This window comes from Microtus pennsylvanicus, chromosome 21, assembly GCF_037038515.1.
Source record: "Microtus pennsylvanicus isolate mMicPen1 chromosome 21, mMicPen1.hap1, whole genome shotgun sequence".
Taxonomy (NCBI): Eukaryota; Metazoa; Chordata; class Mammalia; order Rodentia; family Cricetidae; genus Microtus; species Microtus pennsylvanicus.
This window is the reverse complement of record NC_134599.1, coordinates 3960519-3976809: the sequence shown is the minus strand read 5'-3', so window position 1 is coordinate 3976809 and position 16291 is coordinate 3960519. Positions and strand designations below refer to the sequence as shown.

Below are 16291 nucleotides of genomic sequence, written 5' to 3'. Positions count from 1 at the left end.
GAGTCACTGGGCCCTCCCTCTGCACTCTGTCCTGTCCCTGTTCAGGACTGGATGGCATTCCTCTGTGCTTCAAAAGCTCTATGCTAGCAGCGTACACACAAACCTTGTTCCTGTCCCCGAGAATAGGTAAGAGACTTTTGGCCTCCATTTCCTCTCACATGCTCCAGATGAGGGAATGTACCCTAACCAAGAGGAAGGCTTCAAACGGAAGCTATTTTCCCCAGAATTAAGGGTATTGGCCACCTAAATTGGGGGGGGGGGGATAATTTGGTTTGGAAGATTAACTACATATGACCATAGTATTTTCTGGAAGTTAAAGTTAGTATCCATCCTTGCCCCTTGTTCATGTAATCTGAAGATCTCAAGTCAATAACCCTGCTAGGGCCCTCCACACTTACACCCTCATAGTCTGAATAGAAAACCCAGGGCCAAGCCAAGACTGCAATGAGGCAAGAGTTTATGTGATGGTTCCTGACTAAAGGGTCAGATCCCAAATCTCTGTGCTGGGTGGAAAGGTCCTAAAACTTTGAGTTTTAGGTCTACATGGTTTCAAGCATGTGTCCCTTCTTCCTGTGGTCTCTAAGGGGCTGTGTGACTCTGAGAATCACATCCCTACACAAGTATGTTCAGAAAACCAGGAGGAAGGGATAGACTGAGTGCTGTGTATAAAAAAGAAAGCCCCACATTACTAGGGGGGAAGCTGGTTATAACAGCCAACTAGAAAAATAAGTTCTCATAAGTTAAGAGGGCCATCTTCCTTGAGGATAGACATTCTTCTTGATGGACAGACAAGAAGGCACACAAGTGGGTATCTGTGCGTGGGCACTGAGTGAGGATCGTGTGAATCATGTCCACAGGAATATATTCACATCTTGATTTTGGAGAGCAAAATAAAAGTTTTGGTTCTTCAAAGTTGCCATCCAGTAAGTCACCCCAGCTTTCCAGAGCACACTGTCTACCTCAGCTTTCCAGAGCATACTGTCCACCTCAGCTTTCCAGAGCATACTGTCCACCTCAGCTTTCCAGAGCATACTGTCCACCCCAGCTTTCCAGGGCATACTGTCCACAGCAGCTCTAAGGCCGGGGAGCCGACCATGCTTTCTTTCTAGAACCCATCCACCGTGAGAAGGTGGGTCTAACCAATACCAGAAACAAAACATTCATACGAACCAGAACCTGAAGAATCTGTGATGGGGAGAGGGCAGCTGAAGGTCTCTCCAGCCTCCTTCTTTGGAGGGTACAAACCAAGATCACATGGAGCACGGTGATGAATGTAGTTTTCTCAAAGCCTGAGGACAGTGGGCTGGAGAGAGAGCTCAACAGGCAAAAGCACTTGCAGCTCTTCCTGAAGACCCAAGTTTATTTCCCCGGCACTCCTATCATAGGAGTCACAACATCTAGAAACACCAGTGCCAAGGGATCTGGCACCCTCTTCTGGCTTCTGTGATCATATGCACTCAAGTACACACACACACACACACACACACACACACACACACACACACACACACACACCGTATTAGTGGAACAGAACAGATAGAAAGAATATATATATATATATATATAAAGTGGATTTATTAGAATGACTTACAGGCTGTGGTCCAGTTAGTCTAATATTGACTGTCTACTAATGGAAGGTCCAAGAATCCAGTAGCTGTTTATCTATGAAGCTGAATGTCTCAGCGGATACTCAGTGTACTCTAGAACCCTGAAGAAGTAGGCTCTAATGCCAGTGAAGGGAAGGACTCGGCCAGTGAGAGCAAAAGCAAGCAGACAGAAAGAATGAAGTTTCCTTCTTCCTTGGTTTTTTTTTCTATTTATAGACTGGCAGCAGATTAAAGGTGTGGCCCAGCCCATATTAAAGGTGTGTCTTTGCTCCTCCAAAGATCCGTATTAAAGATTTATCTTCCCACCTCAAAAAAATCCAAATTAAAAGTGGGTCTTCCCACTTCAAATGATTTAATTAAAAAAAAATCCTTCACAGGTGTACCCAATTCTTCTAGTTTTAGTTAATTCCAGATGTAGTGAAACTGACAACCAAGAATAGCCATCACACACACACACACACACACACACACACACACACACACACACACACTTACATATAAAATATTTTTAAAGTAATTAAAGACAGCACTGTGAGGTAGAAGAACATGGATGGATTCCTGTAAGCCTCCCCTGATAGCCACATAAACCGTTTAAGACATTACATCACTCCACTTTCACCCAGGATAGAAACCAAGGCTGGGTGTGACTTACTCCTGGGATGCTCTGCACATTTGAGATGCTATCATTTTAAGTGGCTGTGTGTTACTCTGTGGCGAACTCCCAGCAGGCTGCCTTCCCAGGAGACCAGAAGCTACTTGTTGAGTTTGGTGCCTGGAGTTCCCTTTGTAATTTGACGACTTAATACCGTCCAGGTGTGAACAGAGACTAAAGCATTCAGCCAGCACTTGTTGCGAGCTATCATTTATTTGGGTGTCTGTGACTGTGTCCACAGGCCGCCAGGAGTCGGGTGTATACCTAGTCAGCTTGTTGGTACTTTTGTGTTTCGTCTTAGAATACTTACAACTTCTGTATTCCATCCCATGTGTGTCTTTTGGGTATGATAATGTTATGTTACAAAGATAAATTTCCTATTCAAAAAGATGCTTGATGATCTGGCTATCTTTAATAGAAAACCTCGCACCCCTGATGACACAACCTGTCATCTCCTTCTCATTTGGAGTTGAACTTGACTCTGAGAGCCCTGAAAGGCAGTTGTAAATATGGCTTTGTACTGCTACCTCTTTTATCCCAAGAAGGCTAAGAAATCCTTCGAAGTCCTTTGCAGGCATTAATTTACCCGAATTCCCCCACAGAGATGAAAAAGACTGCATAAATGATGCAATTTGAGTATTGTTGGGTTATAAAGAGATGTAATGGCAGTGATTATGGGCGGGATGCTGAGAGGAGGGAGGTAATAGGGCCTATCGGGAACTCAAATCAAGAGGCAAGGAAGAAATGGGACCCACCTCAGCCTATTGTAGTAGAGACTGGGTCCACTTGTTGCCGTCGGCCAGCGAGGAAAAGAGCTGCTCAAACTGCAGGCTTACATGACTAATGGATTTATTTCACCAACAGGCAATTTCTGCTTACCTGTCAAGCAAAATATAAATATAAGTCATTGTAAGGGGAATTACTTTTTTGTGCTCCAAATTACTATGATTTGAAATGCAATTAGCTGTATAGACAAATCAGTTTTAACCTTTATGAGGAAGAAATTGTTGAGCAGCGGGTGGAGTAGAATGGATGGGGTTTCAGTCCGCAGGGATTGAATTACCCACAAGAAACGGGCAGCTTCGTTTCGGTTTTATTGTTCATAATAGAATCTGTTTTCATTAACAAGAAGCCACCGTCTCTCCTGTCAGGCGCCCACATGCGCATGAGTCAGGCTAAGAGCTGGCAGCTCTTAGCTCTTAGAGGGTGTGACGGCACGCAGATTACATGTGCTTCACAACTAGCTCACAAATGCGGGTGTTTACACTAGGTACTTAATATAGACCACCTCTGTCTATGCAGTGCTTGGAATTTCAAGAAAATATACTAAGCTATTCCAGAGGGCACCAGCCCATTTTTCAACCTGTTGGTAAGTGCCATGGGAAATTGCAATGCACCCAAGTGACAGTGAAAAATAAAATAAGATGGATTTTATAATGAACATTTTAATGGACTTTAAAGGAGCGGGTTTAGGAAAATTAAGTTCACAGAAGTCGGTTTTCAACTTAAATATGTTTATTAAATTTATCGGTTTTAAATTAAGGACAGGTTTTCTTTATTGCTTTAACTAAGTAGCAAGGCCAAGGCAGAGGTGCTGAGGGCTTTTTATGGAATCAGTTTTTGAAAGTAAGGCCTTTCCCCGCTTTGTGGTTCTGCAGAGCTCTCTGCCAAATTGTATGCATTTTGGCAAGATGGGAGAGGTTCTTTGTTAAAACACAATGTCAAAATGTCTCTGGAGAGAAGCACCAATGGAATCTTTCCTTTTACAGAGGACGGGTCAGCTCAAGGACAGACAACATCCAGACACGTCCTCCATTCTAGCGTGGCTTTGAATAAGCTGCTGAGCTCACCCCATAACAATGAGGAAGGAGCTCTTCTTTTGGGTTCTTGAAAATTTCTTTCCCTAGACTGGTTAGATAGTTCAGTGAGTAAAGACATCTTAGTTCCCTCAAGTTGTTGTCTGACCTCCACAGGCACACATTCACACATGCATGCACATGCACGCATGTGCACACACACAATAGATAGATAGATAGATAGATAGATAGATAGATAGATAGATAGATAGATAGATGATAGATAGATAGATAGATAGATAGATAGATAGATAGATAATATTTAAGCACACACACCCATCCCCCTACCCCCCCACCAAGGAGAATCCTTACTGGAACCTCTAAAGTATAAGTTCCTGGAAGTGAAACACTTGGATTGGAGGCTCTTTCAGGATGCCTTGGCCCCATGCAGAGAATGGCCCAAGTGTGTTATTCTAGGTCAGCAGTTCTCACCCTTGCGTGTGCACCAGGTATCCACAGAGGGCTGTTTCAGTATGGATCTCACTCAGGCTTGCAGTCCCAGCTCTCCGTTGGGACAGGTCTAGAATGGGCAGGGTCCTAGAATCTGTATTCCTAACATGTCCACATTGGAGGCCAATGGGCAATGCAATCTCCCCCCGACACACAATCCTCAGTGGGTTGAAAACGCTGTCTGATGGCCACACTATAGAAAGCCAGGCTCTGCAAAGAACACACCTATAATCCAGGAGGGTCTGGAAGCCATCTTCTGATAATGTTATCCTTGGATGAGCCACAACGTTGCAACTGTGATGGGAGAGGCTGCCTCTCTCTTTTCAGGGAAGCCTGAGAGTCCACACGTGTATAGATTCACCCCGTGCTTGTGAGGCCTGTCGACTGGTCTGAACGGGGGCAGCTTCATCACTCCCACCTCACAACACAGCACACACAGCACATTGTAGGCATTCAGTACTTTCTGAGCCAAGAGGCGAAACACTTGCAGGAACTGTTGCTGTTGTTTAGCTAAGAGTCATGGCAGGCTGTGTAACAAATTACCCCCGAGGTCAGCTGATTACATAAGAAGCTATTCGAGACACTAATGAACCAGGCTTTTGCTGGACCAGACTAGGCTCAGTTAGACGCCTTTGCTCTGTGCTTCCCAACTGCATGGCGTGGCCGCAGCTTAGGAATCAGGTCCAGGTCCAGGTGGCAGCTAACAGGACAAGTGTACTGATGGCACTGATGTTCAGTGACACAGGTGTCTACCTGGCCTCTGACTGCATCATGGGCCAAGGTCAGTCCCAAGGTCAAAGGGTCAGGCGAGGGTCACATCCCTGAGACTATTGAAGGTGAGAGACTATTCCCTAAATAACATTCAAGTCTGTCTTGGCTTTGAATATGGAAATGGTGGCTTGCCTTAAACATGAACCATACCACCAGAGATAAATGACTTGCAATTAGAGTTGTGTAGTCAACTGTGTTGAGGTCTCTTTTTTTTTCCTCCCTAATCCTCTTCTCTTCAAATACGGGAGTTGAAGAAAGCATTACTAAAATGCAGAAAACATGAGGATAGTAGATTAAAACTTTATTGATTTCATAGAAAGTTTTATTGAGTTAAAATAAATGTTTTCCTTTAAAACATATTAATATTTGATATGTTGAATAGCTAGAAAATAATTCAATTTTCTTTTACCTTGGAGGTTTTTCTAAGTGCAGAATTTACTGATTCTTGTGTGTGTGTGCATATGTATATGTATGTGTGTATATATGTATATATATGTGTATATACACATGCATATATATGTATATATATGCACTATGCAGTCCTTGTTTGAAGTCTATGCAGAGCCTACAGCTCAGTGCGTCCTTAGTGGTCCTCTTGCAAAAACAGATGAACACATAGCAGAAGTGCGTGTACTACAGGAGGTGGGGGAGGGTTGGGTTCAGAGTTAAGAATGTGTTTCTCATTTTTTTTAAAAAAAAACACTGTGTTTTGTGGATTATCAGATATTTGTTTCATTCATCCCGATTTATAGATGGTCAAAGATACAGATGCCCAGGGCTTCAAGAAGGACCTGCCTTCTGGGTGCACAAAGGTGGCCATTTTCTATCTCCAATATTAGTAGTCAAGAAGGGTACAAGTCTTCCAAGCTCCCTTTGTTGTCAGTTTGAAAATATCCTGTAGCATCTGCTGGATTCGATGATTGTCATGTTTGTTTGTAGATCTGTTCTAGCATACACAGATGCAATCGGAAGCCAGGTGGACCCCGGCTTTAAACAGCAACGAGGAGTTCAAATCTGACATGATGCAGCCCGCAGATAAGCTCACGGCATTTCCTGCATTGGCTCCAAGGCAGTTTAAGCCTCACGTTTGCTCCTCTAGGCAGGAAAGTTTGTCACGTCTTTTCCCGATTCAGAGTTTTATGGTTTAATGTTTTTATTATATCTGTTTATTGTGTGTGTGTTTGTGTGTGTGTGCATGCATGTGAGTGCATGCATGTATGTTTGTGTGTATTTGTGTATATGTGTGTGTGTGAGTATGTGTGTGTACGAATGTGTGCATTCCATGGCATACTTGCAGAGGTCAGGGCATGACTTGCACGACTCAGTTTCCTTCTACTATGTGGGATGGTAGGGATTATACTCAGGTACTTGGGCTTGGTGGCAAAGGCACCTGTGTACCTGCTGAGCTATCTCAACTGCCCTGTAGTTCTTATTTTACAAATAAGATGCTCAAAGCCACGCTGAGACCCTAAGATCTGATCGAAAGGCCCCTGGCTCCCTCCCTCAGAGGAGCTCATTCCTTATGTGCTTGAGGAGGGTTTTCCACAGGCCGGACTTGATTAATTATGTGTCAACGCTGTGGAGTTCCCCATGCTCTAAATCCCCATCATGTCTCTTAGGGTACGGTATGAACCTGCTTAATCTCACTCAGGGGAGTTAATATGCAGCATTGCAGTCCCTAGATGTCCCCTGTCACGTGTGTGCTCGGGGTTGTGGGGAAGACTGGATTTGTAGGTGCCAATATTGTCACAAGTTCACAGCTTCACATTCCTTAAAAACCGTTCCTTAAAAAGGTTCTGGGGCTTTGTGCTCACTGTGAAGGGTCAAAGAATGTGGCCAGTTCCTCTGTGTGCCTACATCCAGGAGCATCAAGGAACGCCTTGCACACACGCGCCTCTTTCCAGCTCCCCAGCTCTGTTCCTTTCACCGCATCCTGCCCAGGTGCTGCCTCTTTCTTCCCTATCTCCCCTTCTCTCCATTTCTTCTGTTCATGCTCCAGATCTTCCTTTCTAGAGAGAAAATTTTACTTTAATTCTTTCCCTGGTTGTTTATGAGTTCTTACAACGTTTTGCTTTACAATATGTTTAGGTAGGAATGATTTATATTTTTAGAGTAATTTAATCGTAATTTTAAACTTTGGCCAAATTTTAAGTTGAATACTTACAGATTCACTGAAGAAAATATGTCTTGAAGATGTATGTCTTTGCTATCAACATACTGAATTTATCGTTAAACAAACAGTTCAGTCTTGGGGACGTGGCTCACATGTTGAGCACACGCACTAGCAGAGGACCAGAGTCTGGATCCAAGCACCCAAACCAGGCAGCTCACAACTGCCTATAAATGCAGCTCCCGAGGATATGACACCTCTGGTTGCTGATGTGGTCATATTCATGTGGAGACGCAATACATGTAATGAAAATAGTTTTTAAAATTCTATCATTAGTTTATATTGGTTAACAGGCACTTGTCTATAAAGTGCTGGACATGAGAGTCTATAAAATTTCTACATTTTGTGTAAATGTATTAGCATCATATACACAGTCATTTCTGCTTGTGTAAAACTGTACAAATGTCCTTCACATATAATAAGGAAGACACAAGGGACATCCACAGTGATGTCACAATCCTCAGCTGCTGTGGATGTGAACCCTTGAAAGGTGCGGCTGGTCCTTACAAGTGGCTTGCGGAGAAGCCTTTCATGTGAAGGGCTGGGAGTCAGGACTTACTAAACAGGGAATGGAGTTTGGTTTCATGTCCTTAGAAGAAAGCATTCTGTGGGCCATCCTACGGCATGGTAGCCAAACCTCTCCCACTGCAGACTTTTCGTGGTTTCCCACAAAGCGAGCCCTGTAGTGATTGGAAGGCAGCTTCATGCTCTTCTTATTTTCCTCAGAGAGGGAAATGTCTCCGGAGTGCTTAGTGACTGTCTGTTCACAGTGAACACAAGTGGAGCCCAAAATGGGCAGACAAATTCCCACCGAAAATCAACTTGCGCATTAAGAGCTTGGGAGAGAAAGACTGGAAAGAATGGCGGATGGTGAGGGTTCCAACACAGGGCAGCAAGCACACCTTCCTCTCAACACAGGGCAGCAAGCACACCTTCCTCTCAACACAGGGCAGCAAGCACACCTTCCTCTCAACACAGTGCAGCACAGTTTCCTTCCTGCTGAGGGCGCTCTCTCTCTCTCTCTCTCTCTCTCTCTCTCTCTCTCTCTCTCTCTCTCGTCTCTCTCTCTCTCTCTCTCTCTGTCTCTCTCTGTCTCTCTCTCTCTCTCTCTCTCTCTCTCTCTCTCTCTCTCTCTCTCTCTCTCTCTCTCTCTCTCTCTCTCTCTCTCTCTGGGCTCTGGTTAGAGAAAACTGAGGGGCTGCCTCCCCCATGCTTTTAAAATTCTCAATAAGGACAGGAAGCTGAGGAAGTTCGCGGGGCACCACTGGGTGGTGGGAGAAGTCAAGATGGCCCTGGACTCGTGGGAGAGGACAGCAGAGACTCTGGTCAAGTGCCAGAATTCCTGTGAGTCTCTCCCAAGTTCCAAACCTTAGTGGTACGGGTGCATCGCAGCTCAGCTGCAGAGGGCTGGATCAGGGGACAAAAGAGCTGGGCACGGAGGAGGTGGAGTGTCTGAGACCCAAGGGTGGCAAGAGAACCACAAAAGACAAGAAGCCTACAGGGAAGAATGGAGGAAGCAAATGGGGGAGACGCCAGCTAAGGCCTAGAGGAACCCTCAGATACCGTTTGCGCATCTCTCCACACGGGGGCACTCGAGCACGTTCGAATGCACCAAAATGAGTTTGTTATTGGAAACCCTGTGTGCTGCAACTCTGGGGTCAAGGCTCCCCTCTCACTCATCTCAGTGCCAGAATGGGGTGGAACAAGGTTTGGAAAGGTTGCTGACCTCCAAACACTTTAGCGTTTCCCTGTATTTACACATAGGCAAACTGGAGCCTGGTGGACCTTGAAAGGCCTTGCTCCCGAGGCTTGCCCTAAGCTAGCGCAGGTGTCCTCCCGCCGGTTCTAGACTTGGCCTTCCCTTCTTAAAAGGCTCAGAAGAAAATGAATCAATTTTTGAAATCCTATGGGGTGGGAAGAAGGCGGGTCTGGGAACAGGTGCTTCCCTGTGCCTGCTCTTTCTAGGCCTTCTTTCCTTCCTTTGCCTCCTCCTATGCCCTGCAGCCGCATTCTTCCTACCCCAGGCTCTCAGGAGGTCTTTGCCCAAGTCAGCCAAGGGCAGAAGAACAATATTAGTTGGAGTCTCTGGGAGTCCCCGGAAGGCAGCTGTGTGCTGCAACCCAAAGAGGATGCAATGGGAGCCATGGCCGCGAAGCCTCGGGATACCTCGGCAGTTAGGGTTTCTTTGCTCAGTCCTAGCGCTGTAACCTCTCACTGGGGCATTCGGTCCATGTCCAGCTAGGAGTACCCAAGCCCTGAACCTTCATCCAGGACAACTGGTGTTCTGAGAGTCCTCCAGCATCCACCTCCAGCTCCCTGAGACCAGAACTCCCCAGGTGCCATCACCAGGGCTGGAGCTGAGTACCCCGCTGAGAAGGGAAAGGAGGAGCTGCTAGGGGCCAGGGTGGGGAACAGGAGATGAGCCGGGATGCAAGCTGGTCTCTAGGTGGTGCCAAATAATGGGGCCTAGACATGTCCCCTCCCTTGTGTGCTTCTGGTGTCTTGCTTTCCTTCCATCTCTTTGGTGAGGCCGAACGTGGCCGTGTCGAGGACTTAAAAAAATAGCAAAGCAGAAAGAGAAAGCGATCACTCCGACCCCTGGCTTCCGCGCCGCCGGGGAGGGGGCGGAGAAGCTGAGCCAGGCAGAGTCGCTCAGCACCCAGGCGACTCGCGAGTGGCGCGGAGCGGCGGGCTCGCCTTTCTTCTTCTTTCCCCACCGCCTCCTTTTCCCCCCTTCTCTCTTTTCTGCTGGAGGGGGTGGGGATAGGGAAGAGAGATAGAGAAAGGAAATTTTTTTTCGAAGCATCCGAACCAGTGAACCAGCTTGCGGCGGCCCATGGCTTCGCTGTACCAAAGGTTCACCGGCAAGATCAACACCTCGCGCTCCTTTCCGGCGCCCCCGGAGGCCAGTCGCCTCCTGGGTGGCCAGGGGCCGGAGGAAGACGCGGGTCCGAAGCCCCTAGGGCCGCAGGCGCAGGCGGCGGCGCCCCGGGAGCGTGGCGGTGCGGGTGGCCGGCCCCGGTTCCAGTACCAGGCTCGGAGCGACTGTGACGAGGAGGACGTAAGAGCACCGCGGTGGGTGGGTGGCGGTGGTGGGGGCTTCAGCCGGAGATGAGGGCCTAGCGATTCCTGGGGGTCTCTGGGTTTCTTGCTCCTCTCTTCCTGTTCCCCCTGCTGTGCCATAGCTCGCTCAGTTACTCTCCTTGGCTCTCAGACACTCTCCTTGGCTTCCGATCAGTCACCATGGTCCGGAGTAGGTCTCTGCGGTGGTAGCCAGGAGTTGGTGGCTGGAGCAGGAGAGGGTTTTGGAGCTGCGCCTGCTGGGATGTGGACTATGCTTGGAATTCACTAGATTCGTGGATATCTGTTTGTAACCGCAGCCCGCCGTAGTTCCCAAGGAGGGAATTAGATCTGTGTATGCTTGGAGTTGTGTTTTATGTTTATTTTCCTGCTTTGAGGCTCAGGGAACAGCTGGTCCAGACTCATTTTTTCCTCCTTCCACTATCCAAGGTGGCCCTCCTCTCCACTCTGCGTTTCTTCCCCTTTTCTCTGTCCTCAGACATCTTCTCTCTCTATGCCTGATGTTTATACCTGTGGTGTTCTTTGCCTGGAAAAAGAAAAGTCCTAACTTCACAGCCCTGGCCTCTGACCCAGACCCAATACAGCATTCCAAACTCCTAAGTACCTGGCATGCTAATGTGGGCTACAAGCCTGTGGGCCAGAAACTCTACTTGGGCCCTGCACCTTCCTTTAGAAGAAGTTCTAGGAGCGGTCCCTTACTCTCAAGTTTTGGCTTCAGAGACTGAATTTTCATATTACCCTAGAAATCAAGGAGTCTTTTGGGGTACCAGTGGCTCCAGAGATGAAATGGGTTGACCTTCCATCAGGTCGGTGCCAAGAGGACTTTCAGGGAGGGAGAGTTTTGGAGACGGTGCCAGGAGAGAGCCCTGAGGCTGGCAGGTCTGTCTTGGCTGGTGCAACAACCCCTTAGAGAAGGGTGTGTAGTGTTTGAGGAGTAGCGGGGATCCCTGTGCAGTGCAGTTCAGCAGCACCTGGGTCTCTGCCCAACTCTTAGTTTTCCTTGCCCTTGTAGGGCAGCCCATTGCCCTGAAGGAACAGGAGGTGTGGCCCCATGAGCCCACAGTCAAGAGTAACTAGACTTCAGTGTGGCGCATAGCAAGACAAAATGTTTCCGTGTGTGTGTGTGTGGGGGGGGTGTTTCTCAATTGTCAGATCTTACAGAACCAGTGAGGCCATGCTATTGTTCATAGTGTGTTTCATTTTGTTCTGTGAGACATAGGGACTTCCACGGAGGTGACAGGAGTTGAACGGGGGCCCACAGTCCACAGCCAGGCAGGCATCAAGCATCTTTCTCTCTGGTCATTTCCAGATTCTCCTGGTTAAAAAGAGAAACCAATGACTAATATCGTCCCTCACTCCAGTGGGCAGTCTGGAGGAAAAAGGACAAATTCTTCTGATATCTGGTTCAAACAACTAGAATTCCTTGAGGAGGGCACCAAGCAATGATGAATTCTGGCGGATTCTGTTTACTTAGGATCCTGGGGACATGACGGGTGGCAATGCAGACAGGAAAGATGCACAGCCCCCCCCCCATCCCAAATCTGGCTTAAAAGCTTTGGATTATGGGTCTGGAATGAGCTTGCTCTGCTAAGCAGGCTCTAGATGTCGCTAGGAGAAAGGACAGGCAGGGCTGGAAGCACCAGCTGGTCTCCGCCCATCTGGATTGGGTTTGTTTGTTTGTTTTTTAAGATCCTAGCTGAGAGTATGCACCTCCTGCTTTTCATTGTGATGCATAGCCTAGCTGAGCTGCTGCTCAGATAAGTCAAAGTCTGAGGTCAGCTGCAGATCAGGGGTATCAATCAGTGGGACATGTGTCCACTATGAGAAACTCCAAAGGGGGGCTCTCTCAAACTCAGATGTACCAAGTCCTGACACAGTGTTCGTGTCCTGCAAAATACAGAAATGTGTGTCTGCATGCACCCACGCACATGGGCATTGGTCGAGTGTGCTAATGTACTGGGGTGTATATATTTTCCACTATTGGGTCAAAATAAGCACATATGCTTCCTACAAAGTGGCATTTGTGTGGGATGAAGGAGCATGAGGGTTGTTAATGAGATTTATAGGTAATACAAGTGCCAAGTAGCGAAATCTTGATCCACGAGTAGATTTTAGCTGTTCTTGCCACAAAAAAATCAACAAAAATAGTCACGTGAGGTAGTGGACATGTTCATACTCATCAACGTTCCTACTTCCTGTATGTGCCCATAGTATTATGGTGTTTACCACCTATGTGAGCAAGGAAGTGTTAATTAAGTTTCAAATGTAGAGCTAAATGTATCTTCAATTTAAAAAAAAAAGTCTCTTAAAATGAAACAGAACAAAAAAACTTCTCTTTTTTAAATTGAAGAAACATTTACCAAAAGGCAGATGCACAAATCAAACCATTTTTCTTCTGAGAACAGAGGCTGTGGTTTGCTTGCAATCAAAGGTAACTAGTAAAGTTCTTGGGTTTAAAAACTGCTAGACATGTCAATCTCATATTAGCATTTTTTTTTAATCAAGCGGAAAGCAGAGCAAAAGATGTGTGACTGGTTAGAAGTGAGGAGAGGGAGGGAAACCTAGAGGGAGGGAGGGAGGGAGAGAGGGAGGGAGGGAGGGAGGGAGGGAGGGAGGGAGGGAGGGAGGGAGGGAGGGAAGGAGGGAGGGAGGGAGGGAAACCTAGAGGGATTGAGGGAGGGAGGGAGGGAGGGAGGGAGGGAGGGAGGGAGGGAAGGAGGGAGGGAGGGAAACCTAGAGGGATTGAGGGAGGGAGGGAGGGAAGGAGGGAGGGAGGGAGGGAGGGAGAAAGGGAGGAAGGGAAGGAGGGAGGGAGGCCTAGAGGGAAGCATGGAGGCCTAGAAGGAGGGAGGGAGGGAGGGAGAGCTCATCCAGGAGCTTTAGGAACCTCAAAACGCCCTGTGGGAGCTGTCCAAGGTGCTGAATGCTCTCTTTCCATTAGCTCATAGAAAATCTCCATCACTTGTTTATGAGTGAGCAGTCCGAATAAGAGGCTGGTGACCTCGTCACACGCCCATGTTCTGCCGGTCAGGCTTAGCTGTTGCAATGTGCAGCGTGTTTGTTTGCTTTTTGTGGCTGAGATAAAACACTGATCCTTTGGGCTGAATTCTCCTATATCAATCATTAATCAAGAAAATGTCCTATAGAATTGCCTACAGGCCAGTCTTATGGACACACATTCCCAATTGATGTTCTTTGTCTCAGATGACCCAAACTTGTGTCCAGCTGACCAAAAAAGAGCAAAACACCAACCAGCACATGTGCGAACAACTCCCCAGTCCTTCTCATCTGATGTTGGTACATGGCATAACTTTAAACCACACTAGGCGTTACATATCTTGTCCTTAGACCCAGGGATGGAGATAAAAGTGGTATTAGAGTGTATAAAAATGGACAAAAACAAACATGAAGACTGGGAGAGGGCTCAGTGAATAAAGAGCTTGCCATACCAACATAAAGACCTGGGTTCAAAGCCCCTGGACACATGTAAAAGCTTACCATGTTAGAGCTCTTGGAATTAACAGTGGCACATTATCAAAGCGCCTCTTGTCAAGACTGGACTTGAACCTTTCTCTCCAGTCTCTGACATGGCTTTCGGGGTCCTGCACACTGCCACCATGGTCCTCTCTCAAGGATGCATCGCCTCTTCTGTTTTCTTCATTTTTGGTGACTCACATTGTCCTAATGATATTAATATGCGGATGACCTGAATTTAAAACCACAAACCTGCCAAAGCTGAGATCCACCAATATACCACAGCCCATGATGTCAGTCGGCCCAAGAGGTCCAAGTTCTCCATCCTGCCTGTCATTTTAGCCCCCAGTCCATCCTCTTTGTCTCTACCCTGATCTTTCAGTGGTATGATGTCACGTGTCCATGGGATTTATCAGCTTTGTGACTGGCTTCTTAAGTAGTTTGCCATCATGAAGATGTCCATATTCTCTGAAACTGTTTTTCACCAGCATTAAGTAACTTTTAAGTTTTAATTGCACATGATTTTACTACCATGATTTTAAAAAAGGCTAAACCTTACTGCTGTCCTCTTCTTCCCAGAATATTCCTTGTCATGACATTGACAGTGTCTAGAATACCCACCCCCAGAATGGGTATGGGCAATAAGGGAGTCATTTGGAGCTGTGACCAAGGAGGCACCCAGTGCTGCAGTGTACATTTAATCTCCACATCAGTGGGACCTGCTGGGCAGATGCTGTGGGTACAGTAGAGGTGCTCACTGAACCCGGCAGCTGCAGGGACAGCTTACCATCATTACCTAGACCTTTTACAAACAGTGAAGCTTAGTTTCCAGAGTCCTCCCCCTGTCCTGGCATGCTCCCTGCCCCCGCCCCCCCACCACCCACAACTTCTCATACAAGAGTTGATACTAGCTCCAGTTTTTATCTTCAATGGTCCTCTTTTCATCATCTGGCTTGTGTGTAGATTTGCACCCTGTGCCATGGTTACTACACAGTCCACACACAATATGTCAACCTCTTGATATGACGTCCGTACCATCAAATGATTTTCCCTTGTCTCATTGCCATCCTAACCTTTGTTCTAGATGAGAGCCTTCTATTCTTCAAAGCTTTGCACCGTGCGCTTTTCATAGTATTGTACGAGTTCTCCCTCCTTCCTTCCCTTCTTTTCTTTTCCAACTCCCTCTACCCATCTCTTCCGCCCTCCATCTTCCTGCTCCCCCTTGATTCCTTTCTGATCTCAGCCTTAGTTCTTTGGCAAATCCTTCCCTCCTCCTACTCTTTAAAGTTTGGGTCTCTGGTGTTCTATTCATCCCCTTCATGCTTTTTTCACCTTTGTGCAAAGGGAACATAGTGCATCCCGTGGCTCCTGCTGGAAGATTGTAAGGACACCTTTGTTTCTCAGGACATTGCCTCTCTGAAGATAATTTGCTTTTGCCTTTTTTTTTTTTGGAAGTGGGCAATTCTAGAATTGCTAGGACTGTGGGATAAACTGGCATGATTACTCTGCCAAGCTCTCATAAGACATGTCAGCAGCTTTGCAGATTATAGCAAAACATCTGCATGAATAGGTCACTAATTCCAACTGAAACCCAGCATGAACACACATGAACCACATCCCCCGGTGTCCAAGCTCCTTTCTTGTATTAAGATTTTTACAGGTGAGCTTTGAGTCCCCTTATCTCCCTGTCACACCATCTCATAGCTCACCACTGGATTTTTTTTAATTTAAAAATATTTTTAAATTCTAAATTTTATTTAGTTGTTACAGGAGACTGTATTTAACACGAGGACAACAGTGCTTAAGTAAAGTCATTGGTCACTTCGCTTAGCTATAAATTCTCTCACTAAAAATTGGCCAAAGTCCATGCTAGGCACAAAGCAAGGATGTCTAAAGTTCTTCCCTCTGAGCGCACCGAATGCAGCCACAGGAAGCTGAAAATGTTAGCATCCAGTAGCACATTCCTCTGCACAAAGAGGCCGTGCCAGCAGGATGGGGAGTGGAGCCAAAAACAGCAGCGAGGATGCTTCATCTCTGTTCTGCACCTGCAAGCTCCAGCAGCCCCACCCTGTCTCATGTCACCTGCACCTTGCCTTGACCTAGGAGGGAAACCTTTGCACTTGCGACATTAACAAGAACAGACTGCCCTGGCTTGTTACTGGGCGGGTCAGTTGTGAACCAGAGCAAACAAATTTTGACATGCTAATAAGGTTTTGCTCTTCAAAACTAG

At 46.8% G+C, this 16291-nt stretch overlaps 1 protein-coding gene across 3 annotated transcripts in view; it reads left to right on the top strand.

Moving 5' to 3' along the window:
* Dpp6 (dipeptidyl peptidase like 6) overlaps positions 1–16291 on the top strand; it is an 812759-nt gene that overhangs the window by 214638 nt on the left and 581830 nt on the right. Inside the window, exon 1 of one of the 3 annotated variants that reach the window (XM_075955601.1) lies at positions 10236–10567. The exons of the other annotated variants lie outside the window; for them this stretch is intronic. Coding sequence (XP_075811716.1) covers positions 10343–10567 — 225 coding nt within the window. The 5' untranslated portion in view covers positions 10236–10342. Of the gene's footprint in view, positions 1–10235; positions 10568–16291 lie in introns of those variants that run through there. 3 annotated transcript variants of the gene reach the window in all.